Source organism: Dryobates pubescens, chromosome 6 (genome assembly GCF_014839835.1).
Source record: "Dryobates pubescens isolate bDryPub1 chromosome 6, bDryPub1.pri, whole genome shotgun sequence".
Lineage (NCBI taxonomy): Eukaryota > Metazoa > Chordata > Aves > Piciformes > Picidae > Dryobates > Dryobates pubescens.
In genome coordinates this window covers 26933790-26956328 of record NC_071617.1, presented here as the reverse complement: position 1 = coordinate 26956328, position 22539 = coordinate 26933790, and the positions used below count along the sequence as shown (strand labels likewise).

The 22539-nt window shown below is 42.8% G+C and overlaps 1 protein-coding gene across 2 annotated transcripts in view; it reads left to right on the top strand.

Moving 5' to 3' along the window:
* Positions 1 to 22539, top strand: part of PDE10A (phosphodiesterase 10A) — a 368681-nt gene that overhangs the window by 176546 nt on the left and 169596 nt on the right. The window contains exon 1 of one of the 2 annotated variants that reach the window (XM_009898930.2): positions 12039 to 13157. The exons of the other annotated variant lie outside the window; for it this stretch is intronic. Within the exon in view, the coding sequence (XP_009897232.2) occupies positions 12335 to 13157 (823 nt within the window). The 5' untranslated portion in view covers positions 12039 to 12334. Of the gene's footprint in view, positions 1 to 12038; positions 13158 to 22539 lie in introns of those variants that run through there. 2 annotated transcript variants of the gene reach the window in all.

Genomic DNA, 22539 nt, shown 5'->3' with positions numbered 1-22539 from the left:
CAATTTGAACAGTGTTACCTGAATAGAGATTCCTAAACTTCCTTCTGCTTCCAGTGCTTAATCCTAAATGGATCTATTCCCTGTTTCATTTAACTGCAGGAGGTACTCACCAGCAACATAAGGCTTAGAGACCTCCTAGCATTTTTTGCCCTAGAAAGAGAGAGAACCTCATCTCAGTCAGAATCCTGAGCCACAGTTGGAGAGGCTTTGAAACAGGAATTAAAAAAAACCAACCAAAACCAAAACAAAACAAAACCAGCAAAAGGTATTAGAAAGAGTAAATAAGGCAGGCAGGAAAGGGAAGGGCTAGAATGAAAGGGACTCAGTCTCTTATCTTGTTGGTAAATGAGCGAATTATCATTGATCAGCTTAAACTTCTCATCAAGAAGAGGGGAGTAAGAACATGAACATACAAGACAAACTTACTTCCAATTTCCTGAATCTGCTGCATGGGTGTGGTAGGATTTACGATAACTGCTAAAAAAAAAAAAAAAACTCTGCTTTTTCAATAAGAGTGATGCATCCTTTCCTGGGGCTCTTTCAGAGCTCAAATATGGTGACATCACTTGACTCTATTTACTTTTCCATTACCTTTCTCTACATTTCCCTTCCTTCTGAATTTTAACCTGCCATCTGATAACACAGCTGGCTATCTCTTTTGGATACCTCCATGCATCAGGTTTCTAGATCTTTTTCATTCCTTTCTACATTTATTCTTTCATTTCTGTAAAGTACTAGAGAAAGTTGGGGAAGTAGAATATACTGAGATGTATTTTCTATAGAGAAATACTTTTGCTGAAAGACAGCTGTGCTGATTTTCATGGAGGAGGAGTATGATTTAAATTTTTACTTTTTTTTCCCCCAGTTGTTCCTCAAAACAAAGAGCAATTTCAAAATGTCTTTTGAAAAACCTAATCTGACACACAGTGTACACAGAAGTAGCAGCTGTAATAAATCCTGCTGCGGTCACCTAGTTTGTGCCCCAAAAAGGAGTACAGGTCAGTGCAACTGCAGCAGCTGTGGCTATGTCAGTTACATTCATATTGCTGCCTGGAACCCAATATGAGAAAAACTTCAGAAGCACCTCAAGCTGTACCAGATCTCAATACAGGTCATGTGGATCAGATATTTTTGCTTGGCAGCATAATGCAGCAATCTCACGAAAGCTATTAGTATTGACAAGACACTAACCTCTAGGTGTGAATCTTCCTTCTATGCCCAGCCAGATACCTGGTTACAGAGAACAAGTTTTCACTTAGAAGGAGGTAAGTATAGCTGGGGAAGTGTGGGCTTGTTGACATCTCACTATGAGCAAGCAAATAAACTAAGGGGGAAAGGGATTTGTGGGGGGAAGGGGGGAAGAATTGTGTCTGTTTGTTGTTGGGTGTTTTTTGGGGGGTTTTGATTCAGTTTTTGTGTGTTTGGTTTGGGGTTTTTTGGTTTTGTTTTTGTTGTTTTTTTTTTTAAATCAAGTAATAGGTCACTTACTGTTACTTGGGGTATCTAAATTTCTTCTCAGATTAAGTTGTGTCATAAAGTTACACTATGTAACTTACTGTATGGTAGAGCAGGCTTGCCTACAAGGCTGGTAGTTCAGAGAGGAGAAGGGATATTTTGATCTCAGCAGTGTTTGTGGCTTTTGAAAAATTACACTTCCATTGAATATAAGGGTTTGTTTTGAAAACTCTTTAGTGTCACTTATAAGAAAGAAAAATGGTCATGGGAAGAGGAAAAACAAAGGAGAGCAGAAATTTGTTTTCCTTAAAAAAAGCAGGACAGCAGGCACAAAGGACAAGCCATGCATGGCCATCATACTCTTGGTAGCTGAGACAGCAGAAGGCTTTTTAGGCAAAGCTGGAGCTGTGCTCTTTGGGTGGCTAACCTGCTGAAAGAGCTTGTCTGCTTGCCTTCCTGGAAGGGCAGAGCAGGCAGCCAGGTGCCCTCTGGCAGTCTGCAGCTTTCACGATCTGCTTACTTCACCTCTGTCTAAAGCCAGCCCCAGCCTGCACTCCTTCCTCATATGTGCAATGGATGAGAAAACAGAGGGTACCAGGATAGTTTTATGTCATTTTTTCAAGTCTTTTATAACTCTGATTCTAAATCTCCTGCATAACTTTAGGAGAAAAAATGAAAATCCTGCATTTCTTCCTCTGTAAGGCAACATCTATGAATAATGTTTCCCTGTTCTGCAGAGCTGTCAGGCAGTGTTTTGAGTATTTGTTAAGTCTGCAGAAATGTTGGTTGTTGTAAACCATCTAAGAATGAAGTGCTTATAGCTAAAGGGAGAATTTCCCCACCAGCATAAGGGAGCTTATGAGTTGAATTTAGCAAGAATTTGTTTGAAAACTGAACTGAACTCCATGCAAGTAAGGATGTATTAGCAGAGTTTATAGATTATAAAATTTGAGAGGCCATGGTCTGCACAGAGGGGAGCTAGAGCAGATTTTGGGATGATTCAGAGAACTCTGAAGTCTGTATTGCTGGAAGTGGAATGAAACATAGCAGTACAAGGTGCAAATTCATTCACCTAGGGACTAATATGAATTTCATCTTTGAGCTCATCAGTTGGAAACAACCAAGATGAAAGACAATCCTGCTGGTTGTGTTCACAAAATGACTTGGGCAATAGTGATCCCTCCCATCCTCTGCCACCCCGGCACAGTACTGTAACCATGATATATCAAGCAAAAGCAGTGGGCAAGTGTTTACTGGAGTCACCTGTACCGAGGAAAGATGAATTCCAAGTATAAACACTGTAGAGAAGAGCTTGTAAGGTGAGACTAGAGCCGCTGTTGTTACACGAAAGAACTAGAGATTATGCCTAAATCAGTCAAGGAAAATGAAATCTGAGAAAGGCACTACTGCTCCTTTTAAATAGCAAAGGTCCAGAAAGCAGAAAAGGTATTTAAATCTAGAAGAAAAACCCACAGATTTATTTTGGTTGAAAATTAGGAATAGGAACAGTGAGATTCAGAATGACGTTTTTAACTGGAGCACTGGAAGCTGTGTAATTGAGTTTTTGCTGTGTGACCAAGGACTGACATCTGGGATCTGAGGATCTCACTGTTCAGAGCTCTGATTCAGAGTTCCACTGACCTGGGAAAGAGTGACAAGCTCCACATGGCAGCACCTGCAGCCAGAGCCTGTCTTCTAGGCAAGAGGGCTGTCAGGTGGGTTCCCCTCCTGTGGCTTTCCCAGGCTTCCTCTCACACCAAAATTTTGTCTGATTGTCCACAGATCATTTAAAGCTGTTGATGGTTTTGGACCTCTATGGGGCTGAAATAGTTAGAAAATTAACTCTGATTGTTTTGTAGGTGAGAAAAATAGTCTACAATTTTGAGTCCATATCATGATAAGCCACATGCAGGACAAGGGCTGTCAAACAACAAAAGCTATTTGCAGCAAGGATTCTGCTTGTCTGATAAAATCCTTAAGATTTTATTTAGTGAAGCCACATCCAGTCAAACCACAACTTAGGTTAGAGTAACCCCGGGTGAAAATTCACACATGGGAGATTTGTAGTCTCACAAAGGAGCCCTTTCTGCAGAAATAAACCCAGAGTTGCTTCTGCATTAATGCATTGTTTAGTCTGCATGTCAATCCATACTTAATAAAAAAAAAAAAGGGTAATGATAGAGAATTATATCTGAGCATGCATGAGCCAGCATGCTCTTAGAAACCACAAACTAGAGGGCTTGCCAGAAGTTGTTTCAGTGTCGGGATTCTGAGTTATGGGATGTGGTGGGAGTCACATTGCTGCTTTGATTTGAAAATAGTTGAACCCACAGGTGAAGCATTTACGTCTCTGCAGACTGTATCCATCAAGAGAAAGCTGAACCAAAGATACTGCAGAGATTGCTTCAACTGGGTTACACTGTGTTACCTCTTCTGCTTTTGTCATGAAGTTGCAGATCTGCAGAAAAAATGATCAGTTCAAATAAACTGTTTGCAAAGATCTGCTAGAAACTTGGGTATGTCTTTTCCAAATGGAATTGCAGTATTTTGCAGTACACTGCTCTGTACTAATTGTCTATGTAATAAAGCAATCAATATCTTTTAAAATCCCCATCCTGATTGGCTGGCATGAATATACAGCTTCATAGCCTGAACAGGACTCATATCAGTTATGGAATGTAATTTTCTTTGTAAGGAAAACTCATAAAGAAATTATTTGTGCTTATTTTCTTCTAGGCTGTTTTGGAGTAGCTGCTGGTCTTGTATTATCTTGGAGGTAGGATGTGCCCTATTTGTTCTGCTAGAACTCCATGGCCTGTTCTTAGTCTTCCAGTCATTCATTTAGGGAACCCATAGCAAGCAGGAGAAATGAGTGACTCCCTGTCTCTGTGGCCAAGCTGATAAGATAATTCTGCTTCATTTCTACCACCCTAAAGGCTTCTCCATAGGCAGCCACAGGCTTCTGGTAGAGAACAAGCAGTCTCTATCCTTTGTCTTCCTCTGCTTTACCAGCTTCTTATAGACACAAGGCTTAGGATGAATCCCCCTCCCCTAGTGAGTACCAGAGCTCTCTGAGGGACCTGACCAGCAGAGGGGCAGGAGGAGGTGCTTCTCCTGGGGAAAGGCTTCAGAAGCAGAGAAGGGAAAGCAGGTGAAGAGAGTGTGGCAGCTGAAACAGCAGGGATGCTGACAGCTATAACTATGTTTGCTGAGATGTGGCAGATGTGATAGCGTGGAGAGAAATGGTGAACCAGAGAGACAGATGGAAGAATGGATCGTGCATGAGGGAGAGAAAGGTGTTGGACTAACAGAGACTGCTGGATGATGGAAAAGGAGATAATGAGGAATGAATAAACATAAAAGAGAATGAATAAAAGTACACAGCAGTGGTATCTCATTTCCAGAGAAAAAATTAATTGAATGAAATAAGCTTGTCTGCAATGGTCTAGGGTTGTGTGTCAGAAACAATTTTTGTTCAGGGATGATGTTGGTAAGACCCCAGCCTTCTACATGGTATTCTTCACATGTTGATGTTACTTTCCTAAGGAAATCTGTACCATGATGTTGATTCTGTAGCTAGAGAAATAGTGTCTCTGTGTGTGAAATATGAAAAATGGTCAAGAAAAAGATAGCAAGTATGTTCTAGGGTAGGATATAAGGACAGCGGGTACACGTTCATAGTGTCTGTGCGCCTATGCTGCTATATGGAGGTAAGGTGGGTTGAATTTTTTGGTGCCTAAAATGAGGATGGATAAACTAATAATAAACTTAGCTCAATTTTACCAGCTTGATTGTGGTGCTGAATGAATGCATGTTACAGTGTCAGTGGTCTCAGACTCCACACAAGAGAGTGGCTGTTGCACATCAAACTTGAAGAGCTTTCATTTCAATATCAAGCTTTCTAGTTTTCAGGATTGTAAAGTATGCTTCTACTGAAAAATAGGCCATAGTTTTGAAACCAAAACATTTAAGAAAATAGCTAGAGGTATACTGCCTTTCCCCCCCCCCCCCCCCTTTTTTTCCCCCTTTTTGTCTCATCAGAATGTTAATTTAGAAGCCTGACAACTCTATTTCACTATCAACAACCACAGTTTCAGGACTGGTTGTGGTTATTTTTAACAGATGGAGTGAGAGCAAAAGTCGTGTTCTTCTCAAGTGGTAACTTGGTAGTTACTGCAATTAAGCAAAATGGGACTTGTCAGAAACTAAAACAAATGATGAACTGAAGTGAAAAGGATGAAGCATTATTCTAAAAATAAACTTGCTTTCCTCTGAGCAATGCTCAGAAGTCACAAAAAGGTGCTTGAGTTCAACATAAATTTGGGTTCTTTGTAGATAGCTCTAAAGGCTGGACTCAGTCTCTCCCTGTATTTTTGCACCTACTGTTAATAACAAAGAGGAATCAGTTGTAGGCTTAGGCTAGAACAAAGCTTTACACTTAAACTCAGAGCCGAGATTGCTAGTTCATGAAAGAACTTGACAGTAATGGAGCACTAGGATTCTTCATGATCTGTGCAAACTGTATTAGGAAAAAGTCTGTTTGTTTTCAGTGGTTAGAAAAATATGGGAAATTAACGAAGGAGGCTGCAAGAGAGAGTTATGGGGCAAAGCTGGCATTCTGGTTGTGACAGTAGCAGTGTATGGTCTGCTACCTGTGAACAAGAAGCACAGCTCATGATGAAGGAATACAAAAATAAGTTAGTATTAACTTTTTTGCCTGGATTTTTCTTAAATCTGTTACATATAAAAAACAACTTTAATTCTTGTAAAGCTTAGAATTTCTGTGTTCCAGTTGATCCCAGCATTGAAATAACTTGTCTCCAGCAGGTAGCAAATTTTAACAATGTTGTTGTGTCATAAATTAACTCTGGATTTCATTATGAAAACAGATAAAATTACAAAAATCTTGGTAATCCTATTTATTTTTCTTGAAATGAAAATGCCTATTCCAATACTATTGGGTGTCAACAGTGCTGTTGCCTACCACTTCAACTGTTACGTCATTTGCTGTTTGTGTTTCATTACTGCCTCAGAGGCCCTGGTCCCAAGCCAGGATCCTGTTGTGCTGGACATGATTCAAAAGATGGTCTTTTTATCAAACAGCTCACAGTGTTTGTGGTGCTTGGGCTTATAATATAGCTTCTTGGTAGAGAGCTGCAGTTGGAGTTTTAACTTACTTAGAGAAGAGTTTCTCTGGAGGTTAGGTCCTCTATTTTAACAAAAGCAACTTAAAGCAGCTGTTTCCTTTTCTGGACATCCTTTAAATAAAACCAATAAATATCATATATCTTTGTGCTGCATAGGACAGCACAAAATAGTGATGGCATTGTAAGGCATTCTGTTGCTTCCTTCGTAGTCTTTTGTAGGAAACAAATCACAGAATGCCAGGTTGGAAGGCAAATCTGAGTGCACTTAAGAATTTTCATTTGTACATTGGCAGTAGCTTTATTTTTGTCCTTTTAAAATTGAATATATTTTGCTTGTTATTACAAATTAATATGTAGCTATATGTCTACCTGAAAATTTTGAGATTAAAAACATCCTACCCTTGCACATGAAGTATCTTCTTTCAAGGAAAAATTGCAATTTCCCCCTGAAAAACAGTATTGGAAAATTTGCATAGCTTTGTGTGTTTCTAAAAGGGGGGAAAAAATTGCCAACAAAAGGCATGGTCTTCATAGCTTTACTAATGTACCAATCATCCATCACATAACATAGCACTTCTAGAGAAAATTTTATTATATATAGTCCCAGCCACAAAACCTTTCCTCTGTCACCTTGCTGAGCTTGTCAGTTATCTATGAACAGACCTCAACTTCTTTCAAAACAAACAAACAAACAAAAAAAAGAAAGTGTTGTTTGATTTGCTGAACAAATTGCAGTTAATTTTTGCTCTCACACTATTCTGCATCTGGACCAGGTGATTCTTCCAAACACTTTCAGGATGGCTACTAGCACATGTTTGCATGTTATCAACACTAATTAGTATAATTGTGGAAAAGAGGCAGCTTGTATGAGTGTTTGTGGGAATCAAATAAAATAGCTGATAAAGACCCTTTAAATAAATGTCCTCCTTGCATGTATAAAAAGTGTTGGGAGAAAAACTAAAAAGAATTCCTTATGAAATGGGGTTTTCTATAAATTACTCTAAAGGCTCATAGAATAAGGCTTTAGGAAACAGTGACATAACTGTAGGTTTCTAATTTGTGGTATCAATTAAGTAGCTGGGTAACAATTACTATATTCTGTAAGATCACTTAGCAGAAAATCCCTAAAAAAAAAATGCAATTTTTTACTAACTTGCACAGGACTTATTCATAAAGAATTTATTTTGGAGCTGTATTTATTCAGCTCTAGAACTTGAGTTTTATCTGCATTTATTTTTTCGCTTGCCCCACCTGTCAACAGGTTGCCTTCTCTGTATTTCATCATGGCTCCTGCATTGCCCATATTCAGGTGGTCGGTTCCATCAGCTCCTCTATTGACATAATCCTGTATGTTTCTAAACTCCCTTTCTGCATAATCTCTCTTACCTTTTTCTTTCTTTCTTTCTTTTTTTTTTTGTGTTCATACAAACTAGAGGAGACTTAAGGTGTAAGGGTGATGAGTGAGATAAGATTTACCGGGCAAAAGAGTGGGACCATATAAAGGATGAGTTGCTGCCATTCTTACAGCACAGTAAACAGAAGTGGGAAAGAACAGGAGTTTGGGTTTAAGGTGCATTTAATACCAAGCAGCTGTTCTTATAACGTGATTTAACTTTTTTCCCCACAATGTTTTCCTTCAAGTATCTTGTTTAATATTGTCAAGTTATTACCAAATAGGTTTATTTTCTGCTTTCAAGCCAGGCCTCTTCCTGTAAGTATGATGTGTGCTAGACCTCCTTGTAGCTTTTGTGGGCACTGTGACTCCTGAATTCTTGCAAAGTCACTTTTTACCCATGCAAATGCAACCAAAGAAATTTGCTCATCATTGCACCGACGCAATGCATTCATACCAGAACCCTTGCAGTAGATGCATGAGAGTATTTAAATTTCTTTGTCTTTCAGAGTTTCTACAATTTTTTTTTTTTGAGATGATGTAGCAAACCTCACTGTTTCACATAACCAATTCCTATTGGAGTAGGTGAGACTTTTCTGGTAAATGACATGGGTTTAGGTTAGTAGCATCAGTGACATCATCACACTGTGGCAATGGAAATGTCATGCTGACTGAGCAATGAAAACCTGGATTGACAGGTATATTGGGGAATAAGCAAATATGATTTGTCCCTAATTTATCACCAGGTATTGAAATGGCCACTGAGCATTTTTGAATGGTCTGCAAATTTGTATATTTTGTGTACAGAGCTTGAAAATTAGTCTGTCATCTATCTTTGTTCCTGTAATAGCTTTTGCTTGCCCAGCCAAGAAGCAGGTGACCAATCAGGTATGAATTACCAATGGCTAATCAAATTAACAGCTTGTGAATAACCCTTAACCTAAAATCTGCCTGCATGATAAAAATCTCATAATTTTTTACAAATCAAAATGTATTTTCCCTGGTTTACTGAATATACAAGTACATATTTATACATGCACAAATCACATTCCTTGTATAAATACACAGATACCCATTTTCAGACTGATGTTTGAACAACTGTAGTTTGGATGAACAGCAACTGAAGAATTAACCATGTATTAGCATAATTAAACAAGATTACTACAATTATAAATTGTCAATGTAAAATTTCAATAATTTACTCTTGATAGAACAATTTGGGACTGTCTAATGGAGCAACTTTCATTTTTTTTTCCAGATAAATAGCTTGCATTGTGTCAGTCATTTCAGTCTGATTATCTCTTTCACTGTAAACATTTTAGTATCAGAATTTTCTAATAAGTTAATTGCTGAAGAAATAGGCTGCAACAAGAAAATACAATTAATTGAAGTTATGTTTCTGTTAGCTAACTTTTCTCTCAGAGAATTTAAATACTTGATGGATCTCTAGTCATCCTGCAGCAGTTGTGTGAGAAAAGCTCTATCTCTAAAGTAGGTAATGATTGGAGTTAAAGAAATAAAAGCATCTCACACAAATAGATTTATGAAGCAGAAGTTATTAAACTGTTTTGATACAATCAAATATACTCAGAGAAAATGGACCACAAAAGCAGGTGCAGTTTTCTGTATTTCGGTTCAGGATTTTTAGGCAACAGCAGATTTTAAGAACCATGCAGGTGAAAACAGTTTAGTAAAACCTGCCCTCTCCGAGTATTTTGGTTTATGGGTTTTCTGTTTGTTTAATGAAAATCTTTAACCTTTTTGCAAGCTGTAGATTGTTTCTCAGCGTCACAAAACATTCAGCTGGATGAAAACGCAGTTTTGATTTGGAAGCTTTATTATTTTCAGAACATCATGTTTTGCAGCTTTCCATGTTAAGTGGCACATGAGGACTGTAACAAGAGTTAGTGTGGATTCCAGCATTAAAAGAAGTCTCGAAGTGATATATATGAAATATATGAACGACTTCAAATAAACCCCAGAAGTGTAGGTTTATATTGTTTTCAAAGCAGGAGTCGAAATTCGAAAGAGAAGACACCGCTTTTGAACGGAAATAGGAAGACTGCAATAGTTCGAGGAGGATCCCCGCAGACACTTGGGACCGCAGAGCTGCTAACGCATCCCCTGGCGCCACACCGGACCGCGCTGAGATTTGATCTCCCGGAAGGTAGAGAAGGAAAACAGAATCGCCCGCGTTTAGGATGCCCCGCTGGCAACAGCAAAGGAAACATTTTTTCCGCGACCGTCTGCCACGATTTCCGCGGTGCCTGCTCCCGGCCCCCTGCGTAGGGCAGCTCCCGCGTTAGCACGCGCCGTGTCCCCGCAGCACCGCAACCAAATCTGCGGCTGGGGGTACAGTGGAAGCCTCGGCGGGGCGGCCACCGCCGCAGCGGCCGCTTCTCCACCCGTTGGCAGGCGCGACCGGCAAGAGAACCGGCCGTCTACCTGAGGAACGTGGTTCAGGTGGTTGAGGGGAAGAAGCCTCAGCCAGGACGCCCGCCCGAGGCAAGGTGGCACTGCAACGTGTGCTGTCCCAGCGGCGCAGTCCTGGAGGTTCCAACTGGCGGTTAGTGTGCATTCCGCCCCGACGGAGCCGGGTGCTGGTAGCCCTGTGCTTGGACAGTTTTCTCTGAGCCTCAGCGTCCCCTCTGGGAGCGGGACGGAGCCCTGATTCTCAGTAGCTGCTAGTTGGCCGAGGGAAGAGAGGGGCAGAGGGCCCCCACCCAGGTAAGCGCTGCCGCCCAAGGGCGGAGGCAGGAGCCTCATGGTTCCATGAGCCACCTGCGTCGCGAACAATTTCAGCCTGTTAACGGCACTGGCAAAGTGAGGGGAAAGGTTATCCTGTGTAGGGAGGCCGGCAGCGGACTGCTCGCTGCCCTCGGGTTCCGTTAAGCTGACAGGCGGTGCTCAGGAAACAATTTCTCAGCAGCCGCGTCCCGCTCGGCCCAACCCAAAAGGAAGTGCCACATCCGGGCTAAGGGGAGTCCCGCGACGGGTTGGCAATGCCAGCCCCCACTCCCCGCTGCCGGAGGTAAACTCCGGTGGACTGGGCCCTCCCCATCCACCTCTCGGCGGCGTCTGGCGCCCAAGGCATAGCAAGTTTGGGGCGAAAACGAAATATGTGAGCCGGGGGCTTCCAGCGCGCCCTCGGTCCCGCTACATTCAGAGACTGTCCTCGGCCTTCCCTTGGCTGGGCGTTCCCTCAGCGGCTGCCCCGCTGAGGGAACGCCGTAGCGCGGCCCGTCGAGGCGCCGCGCCGCCGAGACGGGCAGGCTGCAGCCGGGCTGGCGGGGCTGGATGGCGCGGTGTCGGCCGGGCGGCCGGCGTCGGTGGCGGGACGCTGCTTCGAGTGGCGCGGGGCCGCCCGGGGGGCTGTGGAGCAGGACCCCGCCTGTACGGGAATCCCATCATGGAGTTGCGCTGGTGAGCTGCCCCGACTGCCCTGTGGATCAAGGCCGGTGGCAGCCCCTGAGGCCAGAGTCTGAGGTAGCCCTTACGTGAGGCTTGGAGGGCTTGGGGTTGAGGGGAGTTTGGCTGCAAGTGTGCCAATTTGAGACTGGGGCTCGGGGGCAGAGGGCAGCTGAAGCGCACATCTGTGGTGCAGAGCACCGGGGTGGGTCATCGCACCGCCGTATAGGAGCGGGGATTTGATGCCCCACATTAGCAGAGGGGCTGCTTTCTGGCATCTTCATGCCAGGCACCGCAGGCCGTCTGCCTTTTGATCTTGGTGGCTGGAGATGTCTGTTTAAAATAAAGAGGCCGCATAGGGAGGATCTTTTTGTTGTGTATCATCTCTTTGCATTCCATTTAGGTAACCGCTCTATTGTAGCTCCTGTGTGCGCGCCTGGTAATGCGAGCAAGGGAGGCAGCCTGGGAAGAGCTGGCTCCGCCAGTGGGCGGTTTCTGGCGGCCGGGGCTGGAATTGGAAGCGGCACTGCAGTGATTTTATCTGTCTCTTTGCAGACGAGCACGCACATACGGGGCAATATTTGCCTCGCTAGAGGAAAACACAGGTTGTTGCAGTTTTCTTGCTTTTGAATGCAAGGTGGGAGCATGAGGAAAAGTGGACTTTAAAAGGATCGCAAGCGCTTAGCGGTCAGGAGCGTCCTGTTCCCTCCGGCCTAAAGGGGGAACAGAAATGTGAGGATTTTTATGAGGGCGGGGGAGCCGGGGTGCGGAGGAAATACTGCCCGGGGGTGCTGACGGGAACGAAGGACCGAACCGCGGGTGACCCTTGTTTGGGTCCGTCCTTTTTTCGGCTTCCTCTTTCGCTTTACTCCTGTATCTCCCCTAGACGTCCTGCCTTAAACTACCGCGAAAGGGAGGGAAGAGCGGAAGCATGTCCAACCCGGAGAAGCGGATCTTATCCCGCCCCTCGGCCCCCCTGGCTGTAGTACCCGGGGAAAAGCCCAGCTCCGGCAGCCGCCCTCTCCACTCCCATGGACAGAGCAGCGGAGGTGGAAGCAGCGGCGGGTCTCCTCCTCCTCCCCCCGCTCTTGGAGGCGGCTCGGCTGCCTGCAGCTCCCTCTCTCTCCTTCTAACAACCACCACCAGCAGCAGGAGCCGCGCTGCAGGGACAGCCTCCTCCGCCGCCTCCGCAAGCATCGTCTCCAGAGCGGCTGCGACTCCTTTCCTCGCTCCAATCTCCTCCTTTTCCTCCGCTTCTCCATCTTCTTTTTACTTCTTGCTGCCGCCTCCTCGTTTCCCCTCCTTGTCTTCCTATAACCTCACAAGTCTCCAAGGGAGGGGAGGAGGAGGAGGAAGAGATGTTGGCGGAGCAGCAGCAGCAGCAGCTCACTTGATCGCCCATCCAGGCGGCAGCAGCAGCAGCAGGAGGAGACTCTTCTGTTCTTCCTCCATCCAGGGCTTGCTGCTCCGTTCCGCAGCCGGCGCCCCCCGGCAGCACCATTCCCGGCTCCTCCTCTCCCCAGCCGCCTCTCGCCTGTGGTCCTGCAATTCCCTCGGTGCTGCAGCAGCAGCAGCTCGCGGCGACGGGATCCGAGGAGGTGACGGTCCCGGCGGGAGCAGGACTCCTAGGCTGCAGCAGCGGCAGAAAGGCGCCTTCTCCTTCTCGTCTCCCCTACTCCTAGGGCCAGACATGGAAGATGGATCTAATTCTGCAAGCTGCTTTAGAAGGTTTACGGACTGTTTCTTGAACACAAGTAGGTACCGGAGTGCTGTGCCTGGCGGCGGGTAGTGCTTGCTTGGGGGTTGCCGGAGGGCTGTGTTCCGAGGCTGGGTGCGTGCCCTGACGAAAGGGCATTTCTTTGTGAGTGTCGGGGAGGCGAAGACGCAAAGGGACCGTATACGTGGGGCGTGCGTGGACGCATGGAGGAGCGGCTGGGTGTGTATTGAGGATGCACGGACAAAGGGGATGCTCAGAGTAAACGAGTGTTCTTTGTGGGAGCTGGCTGTTAACGCCTCGGGGAATTCGGCAGCGTTTCCCGATCAGATATGTGTGTCAGCCTTTTTCTTGGTGCATGCTTAATTTGCTCAGGAATGGTACGTAGGGGAAGGGAGACTTTCCTTCCTACTTACTTGAAGTAGCAATACGGAAGCATTGTGGTATCGGCAGCTGACAGAAAATCGGCGGCGGATGATCGAAAAGGGTGAAACATCGCTTCTTTCTGCATCCTCTGTCAGCTCCGCCACATGCCTGCAAATGCCGCGTTTCTGAGCCGGCTTTGGTACCGGTGCCTCCTTCCCCTGGCCGAGGCTCAGCACAAGGCGGGCGAGAAGCCGGAGAGGAAACATGTGCTCGTTGCTGGGAGGGGGGCTGGCATTGCAGCGGGGATGGTGACCGGCTGGCGAGGAGGACGGAATAAAGGGGGCATGGAGGCGCCCCTTTAAGGGCATTCCGAAACCAACCGCTGCTTCCAACCGCTGCTCCCTTCCCGGCTCCCGCTGAACCCAAAGGCGGGGGAAGGGCTAGCGGCCGCGCTCGAGCGAGCAGCCGCTCGGCCTCTCGGTGCTCGCTGGGAACGGGATGCTCGGCGGCGGCCGTTGCTGGCCGGCCCGACCTGGTGAGGCGGGGTGTGGAGGGTTTCGTACGGCCAGAACTCCCCATTCGAAGGGACGCGGCCGGGTTCCCCTTCTGGTTTCGCTCTCCGAGCCTGCTGCTTGCCGCCTTCCCCTCCCTGAGGCGGTTCGTCGGTACACCGCACCTCGCTGCGTGGGCGTCCCTGGAGCGGCCGAGGCTTCGTGGTGGAATGTCCCGGGGTCGGGCTGCCCGTGCCATCTTTCCAGCCATTAACTCCAGCGCCCCGATAGGAGGTACTCTGGGGTTCAGTTTGGTCATGGGATTGATGAATTTCTAAGCGGCGCCTGTGTTGGGGTTGAAATACATAATTTTTTACTCAGAAGCTTCTTTTTTTCTCCCCTACTATTTCGATGCTTAGAGTTACTTCTATCACCTGTGGTGGTTTTTCTTACAGGTTTTCTGTTTAAATTTTCTTCCTTTTGTGTCTGTTTCAGTGGCTTATACCTTAAAGTGTCGCTAAACTTACATTTTAATCTGTTAGCATACTTTGGTGGCTCTTTGGATACAGGTAAATAGTAAATAGTTCACATATGTGTGTATTTTGGAAGGATGTGAGAAGAACTAGAGTTGTCAGCTGAAACCTCATTATTTGTCTTACTGCTTTACAGCTGTCTTTAGCACAATAGCCTGCAAGGTAGTAGTACTTGTTCTGTGGTAGAGGTGAATAAAGATGACTGTTTTCTGCTTGTCTTTTTGAAACTTTATTCAGTACTTACCTTTCAGAGCCACAGAAATGTTTAGTTTTGAGGCTTGAAGGGAATCCTAAGATAAAATGCTGTCCTGCATGTGATACATATCTGATGTTTTAAAATAAGTTGCTTTGGGAGCAAGGGACCCAGCTAGGGAATGTGTGTCATGTAGGGCAGTTTCTATGCTACACCAAGAAAAATTACATGGAAAACATCTCCTCTGTTCAAAGCACCATCTTAAGAGCAGTGGTGAATTCAACCTAAGCTATCTTAGGAATCCTTGAACACGAGAAACCTGCTCATCTTTGATTGTGACCCCTGACTAAAGATTTTCCTGCAAGTAGGCAAGGAGCAGAGTGGCTCTTTCCCTTGTGAGTCTGCTGACATCTAAGACAACATGCAGCCTCTCTCTCTGTGGAGTTGCTTTTCTGTGATCTGCATCTGCTCTCCTGAAACTTTTAGGAACCTACGTGTCTAGTATCTCTACTCTTCTTTTGAATGTGAATGAAACTGGCCAATGGGCTCAAAAGGTACCAGTGAGGTCAGATGAACAGACATCCATGTGTATGCATATATACATCTGCATACACTTCCCTCTGTCCTGGTGTGATTGCATAAGTCTGATTTCCTTAGGAAACCAGGCTGAAAGAGGAATGGAGGAAAGTCAAACAAAATACTATTCAGTCCTAGTGCAGCTACTGCAGGGAGCACTTGTCCAACTGTTTTGGAGTACTGTGCACAGTCCTGATTACAGTGCAGCCGGAAGGCTATTATTGTTTTGAAGCAGATGAGATCATGTAGAATAATGAAGATAATGTGCTGCATCTCATAGCTTTCATTTCCTGAATTGTATTTTAGGTTTTACATCATATATACGCATATATACACTGTTTGACTTTAAAGACAAAAAAGTAGATAGTTTTTTCAGGGACAGAGATGATTGCTATAGGGAGAAGAACTGAGATGAGCTCTTTTGGAACAGAGATTTAAAAGTGACCTAACAGAATCCTCAAGACTGGAAAACAATGAAATCACTGGGGATGTATTCTTCTTTCCTGTCTGAGCTCTTGCAGCTTGCATGCTCTTCACTCAGGATTTTGTTATAAAGTTCTTGATAGTACTAAAATTGTAGGTTTTGCAAAACTCCATTTGTGCTATATTTGGCTGTTTTAAAGGTTCCTAATAAAGCACTAGACTGGGCTGCAGAAGTTTATATGGACCTTGTGTGTTGTGCATTGCTTTTCTTAAGTATTTAAAATCTGTAACTTGGTGCATGATATACAGTTCAAAAAACTTCTAGTATCTGACATCTTGGATCAGTTCTCCACTGGAGTTATATCATTTTTAGGATGAAAGCTGGCAGATAGTTCAAATTTCTGTGAAATGTCTTGCCTTCAGGGGAACATCCCGGGTTCCTTCTGCACTCAAGGTCTCTCAAGCTGCACATTGTGTAGCATATTCCACCTATGTCCTGTGAGTATGAGTATATTCCATTATGGGGGCTTTCTGCTTTTTAAAATACAATTAGTATAATGGTCCTTTTTTTTTTTTTTTTGGTGATGCAGCAAGTTTATCCTGTACCTTCATGTGCTAGATGCTAGGACTTTCTGACTAAGTAATACTATGAAAAAGAGTAGGTGCCATAAGATCTATAGTTATGGAGGAAAATAGCAATTAAGATTTAAACAAAATTCCTGTTACCTGTACTAAGTTAATCTTGGCTTGACTTCGCCCTCCCCCGTCAGTGTATTCACAGAATTACAAAATGTATCTGGTTGGAAGAGACCTCCAAGATCCTTTAGTCCAGGCTTTGACCCAGTAATGAAGAGTCAACACTAAACCATGTCTCTGAGCACCAGGTCCACATGCTGCTTGAATACCCCTAGGGATGGGCAGGCCATTCCAATGTTTGATAACCCTTTCAGTGAAAAAGTGCTTTCTAATATCTGGTCTAAACCTCCTCTGTTGCAGCTTGTAACCATTTCCTCTAGTCCTGTTGCTTGTCATCAAGGAGAAGAGGCTGGCCCCCTCCTTGCTTCAGCTTCCCTTCAGGTAGTTGTAGAGAGCAATGAGGTCCCCTCCTCAGCCTCTTCTTCTCCAGACTAAACATCCCCAATTCCCTCAGGTGCTCCTTATAGGTCATTCGTTCCAGATCCTTCACAAGCTTTGTTGGCCTCTCTGGGCATGCTTCAGCACCTCACTCAGTGAGGGACCCAGAACTGAACATAGTACTGTAGGTGTCGCCTCATCAGTGCTAAATATAGGGGAATTCATTACTTGCAGTCAGGGTTTTGTAAGCCAAATGCTGGTCTTTAGCAATGAATCCCATGTGTAAAGGTGGATAGAGTTTGGTTTTACAATTAAATCATCCTTAAAATTTAGATGGTGGTGCAAAAGGCGCAGTTGTCTCTGATTTTCACTCCAGGGATTCTGACTCCACATTAGTAGAACGCAAAGCTGTCACTGAAATGGTGTATAGTTAAGATGAAAACTTGTGTCATTCAGCAGCTCCCATCAGGACTGATGTTTTGTAATGCTGTGTTTTGCATAGGAACACCATGTACTACCATTCTGTGTAGAAGGACAATGGACCAATATGGAGGGCACAGAACAAGGAATGGCATGGAAAGGGAGCAGAAGCTGTGTGGGTGCAATCAGTTAACGGTGAAGGAGGGCTTGTTTGTCCGAGTCAGGTATTTTTTACAAATGGTTGTCTGTAAAGCATACAGTTTACATCAGAAATAACAAATTCTCTGTCCCTTTGACTTCTCAGCTCTGACACTCAAATTTGACTGGTAGTTTGTAGGTACCTGTTGCTCACAGACCTTAAGAAACGAAGGTAGTGTCTTCACTGTTAGCTCAGTAAGCTTACTTCTTGTACAAAATCATAGAATGGTTTGGGTTGGAAGTCACTTCCATAGGTCATCTAGTCCAACCCCCTCTGCAGTAAGCTGGGGCATCCATAACTAGATAAGGTTGCCCAGAGCCTTGTTGAGCCTCACTGGTCTGTGGCAGGTGTGATTACACATACTGGTGTAGATGATTTGGGAGATGGTTTGGTTTTGTCACTTGCACAGGGAAGATGGCAGCTCATTCCAACATAAGCCTGGCAGCTCCAATCACCCTGTACATGTCCTTCTTTCTTTTCCTTGTGTTTGTAAGCCCTACTCAAACAGCATGTGGTGAAAATGTGACAGTGTAAAGAGTTTTTATTTCAGCATATGCATGACTTGATAACTTGATTTTGAAACAGTTGTGTAAATGCTTATTTCCCCTATGTTCTAGGGTTTGTTCTTAGCTTACTTGCTTTTTAAATCTTCTATTGTACAGATCAGTGCAACAGCACCTTTTGTTCAGTTTTAAGATTTTTGTGCTGTATTATGATATAAATAATTGTCCCTAAGATTCTCTCAACATTCAAAACATAGTTTTAGATTCAGAAAATAAGAATTAGAATCTCTGTGTGTATTGTGTATTAATAACTTGAAAACAGCAGCTTGTTGGTCAATGTTAACTTTGTCTATAATTAAAATTGCATTTCAGTTTGAGGCTAGTATGAGCTATTTTTTTAATGCTACTCTTAAAAGTATTTTATTTTCCATTCATGATGTTTAATACTTTTAATTGCTTTTCACAATATTCTATTTTTTTGCACTTATACCCTAAAATCTAACATCATAAGTAAAAATGAAACCCAAACCCCAAATATAACCATGTATGTCTGTATATATGTTTATAAATGAAAAGGGCTGGTGTTTGTTTAAATTTTCTTTATTTTGTTTTTATACTCCCTCTGCTGGTTGTTTCAATTACAAGTACCTGTACTCAAACTTTGTTACTAAATCTACTCTTCCTTTACTCTTTTGTCAGATAAGCAGGCATGTATTGATTTCAATCTATTAAAAAACAAGGATTGTCAAATTTTCCATTCCTGTAGTGTTTCTTCATTTAACATCTGTTTTGTGGATCAAATTTGTGTGTGTATATATATATGTGTGTGTGTATATATATATAAAAATAATACCTTACATTGATTTGAACTCTAAAAACAATCAAGTCTTTTACTGGTGGGTCACACTGTCACCAGTAAATATCACAGAAATGGCAATTCATGTATTCTTCCTCCAGTTATTGTAACAAATTTATTGCCCAGCTTAGAAGAACAGCTGTGGCAAAACCAAAATAGTTATGCTATGTTTTGTTATGGTAAAAAAATAAAAATCATTCAGTATCAGAGTTTGACTTATGGATAGATAAGTAGATTCAAGGCTGCACTCAAAGTATTCTGCAGATGCTAAGGATAAATTCTTAAGGTATTTGGTTTAGTATACAATAGTGTTCATCCAAAGTATTTATAACACGCAGAAATAGTAATTCTTAGGATCCTAAGAGACTGTGTAAAAGGATTGCTGTATATGTTATTGGAATGAAGCCATCGTATTCCCAGTGAGTGTCAGTTACGGTAAAAAGTGTTCAATATTTCCGTTTGATATTTCTGTTGCAGATCTAGACTTAGCTATGTAACGTCCTCACTTGTGCTGGCACTTGGCTTCCCACTGTCAGAGTTTGAAGAGTGCCACCTACTGATTGACAGTTCCTTGCAGTACTTCCGTGTCTGCTGTCTGAATGCTGTCGCAGATCATCGTAGGTTGGTGTGGTTGAATGTGGCAACTGTTTGGAATCAAGCCTCAGCTTTGACCTCTTCTATTAAACGAGGCTATGTTTTTGTTTGTAATTTGTTTCAAAATCAGGAAACACGATTTTCATCCTGGGAGGTGATCTTTTTCCTCTTCCCTCTCCGTTTTTTTTAAAGCTTGTGAGAAAGTGGTGTATTTTGTGGTTTCATGTCACTTCTCAAGTTGTCTTAATTAGTGCAGGAGGAACCAGCTTAGCTGATGTTTATAGAAGACTTTGTCTTCTGCTGTGCCAGAAAATGCATTGATGTTGCACACTTGAATAAGACAGTTCAAAAGGCGGGTAACAGATTTGCAATTGTGACTTTATTAACAAACGACTATTCCAGAATGCTCATGTATTGTTTATTTTTGCCTTGGAGAAGGACAATATGGTTAACAAGTTCTAAATTTTTATGGTAAATTGATAAATTAACTTTTACTATTAGTACACACTGAGAATACTTTATTTCAACTTAAAAGTGTGCTAATTATGTTCTTCAGAAAAAAACCTCCACAACAACAGCCAACAAAACCCAAGCTTGGTAAGAGTATAAATCAGTTCTAAAAAGTATACTATTTACATATTTACAAGGGACTCTTTTATTTCACAGTTGGCTTTATGTGTCGTCTTCTCAGTGGTTTATTGCTGTAGGAGACTTCATCAATTCCCATCTCCTAAGGACCATGTGTGATGGCATTAAGAAGAAAAAAATATATGTATGTTTCCCCCGCCTCCCCCCAACATATCTTACTCTTTTGAAAACACATTGATAGCAGGTTTTAGTCTGGGCAAATTGAGATTGTTAACAATAAAATATCACATAATTAAGGGATACCAAGCCTTATGGTTCAACAGGACTAGAGTTGGGGATGCTGTATCTGCTGAAGGCTTTCTAAAGTACTTCTGGCTCAAGAATACCGGAAGGAAGGCTTTTTAGATATTACCTTCAGACAACTAATTGTAATGGTTTCTAATGAAAATAATTATAATAAACACAGACACATAATAACATAATCAGCCTAGAAGCAGCAGTGGTAATCTCAGCTTCTTTGATGTTGGGACTCAAAGAAATTGTCAGGATCTGAGATCAGTTAATTCAGCTTCCATCTGGAAATGGTGAAGATTTAATGCTTTCATTAGCACCTATTGATCTGATTCCTGATTTCTCCATTTTTAACTCCTGTGTAGCTGAGCTATACTTTGCTTAAAGTTTATTCAGCTGTTAATAGTTCCAACATTTTTCCTTCCTCTTATTCTTCCACTTGTATCGAAAAGAAATCTAATATTAAGGCTGAAATAGTTCCTGAAGGAAATAAACCTTTTGGAACTGAAATTCTAAATCTTTGTAGAGAAACCTTACATGTCTAGTTTTTCTGATTCATGTATACTCAAAATACCAGATGTTTCTAGCTGCTGGTAACTGTTGCCATGTTCACCCTGTGGGGAAATTTCCTAGTCAGCAAGGATAGATGCCACCTTCTTTGTCTTATATATTTTAGTAGCATTTGTGTAATACTGGGGTGCTGTGCTGGTTCAGGGAATATGATGCTTAGCCTGAACTATGGTGGTTGTTAAGTATGCATCCATCCTGTTTATTCTTTTGTAGTTTTGCTTACTGCCATTTATTTCCCTGTTGCATTTCTTCCATGGTGTCATATTTTACTCACAAAGCAGGTAAAGTTACTCTTCTCTCTCTTCAGAAAAAAAACTATAAAATACTATATGCCTTAGTATTTCACTAAGGATTCCCCCCCCCCCCCCCAACACATAGCAGCAGCTGAGTTTATGATAACTCATTCTATTTTGTGTGTGTGTGTTTAGATTTTGGTTTTCTTTCATTCATGTACAGATGCCTTGGCAAGTTTGCCAGAGTGAATTCTTTCTTGGAACATAGCTCTGTCAACCATTCTTTCTTTGCATTGCTTTCTCTTTCTTTCAGTTGTATCTGTATTTTTGAGTTATTATTTCCTCCTTGTCCACCCATCAGCTTATTTTAGCTGATGTTTCCTTCTTGATTGCTGGATTGTGTTAATTTTGTTTCTTCCTGCAGTGGGCCTGTGTCTTACTCTGTCCTTTCTACGATGTCCTTATTTTCCCCAACTGCTTTGATTGTATGAAGGCACAATGCTGTTGCTCTTCTTGTGTAGTTCAATTGGGCTGTGTTGCATGTTTTTCTTTTTGGTAAGACTAAATTTTGCACAGCAGTTTGAAAACTCTTGCTATGTGTTCAGTATTTGCAGTGACTCATTGTGTTTCCTAATCTGTCACTGTCTGCCCAGCCCAAAATGAGATGTCAGTAGACCTTTTTTAACTTTGCTTTCTTTTAAGCAAACTTAGGACTGATGAAAGTTACTGTTTGATGTAACAGGAAACTAAACTAATGTGTTCTCGAAACAGGCACTGCCTTAGCTGTTATGCTCAGATTTCATTGTGCCAGGCTCCTGTGTCTCATGCTTGTGAGCCAATTGTTTTTGTGTGGATGTGTTTTACTATTCACATTTCTTCAGTTTTCATGAATAAAGACTCTTGAGATACCTACCCTTGACAAGCAGCTTTTTCATGAATCATGAGTTTTAAATATAGTTGTTTGGCCTTCGGTTTCTGATTATGGAATTGGAGGTGTCCTTTTGAGAAGTTATTTCAAGAGGTCAAAGAGTATGGGTAATCTGAAGTCTCAAAGTCTGCAGATGAGTGCATTTCCCTTAACAGCTTAACAAAATCATCTGTCATGTTGTAGAAAATTTCATAGGCTGTTTGTGGGTAGGAATGTGCTCACAGATTGCTGGTGTCTTTCAGACCTTTTTTGGACTTGCATTGGAGCTATATGCAGTGTTTATACTTTGGAACTAGGCACAGAGAGAATGTGTGCTTGAGCTCTAGCTCTGTCCATTCTGTCTAACTTTTAGTCTGCTCCTTGGTCCAGTTTAGACTGATGCCTAGCTGCCTGTATGTGTGTTGGGAGAAGCAAAGGGGAACTGTTGCCAAAGGCAGTGGTAATGGTACTTATCCCTTGTGTAAGGACAAGAGGTTAGGTTTGTGGACACACTGTGCCGTGTTCCTTTACTTTGTGGCTAGAAAACAGGCTCTGGGCTATATAATTTCATTCTATAGGGACATAGTCATATAGACCAGCAGAGA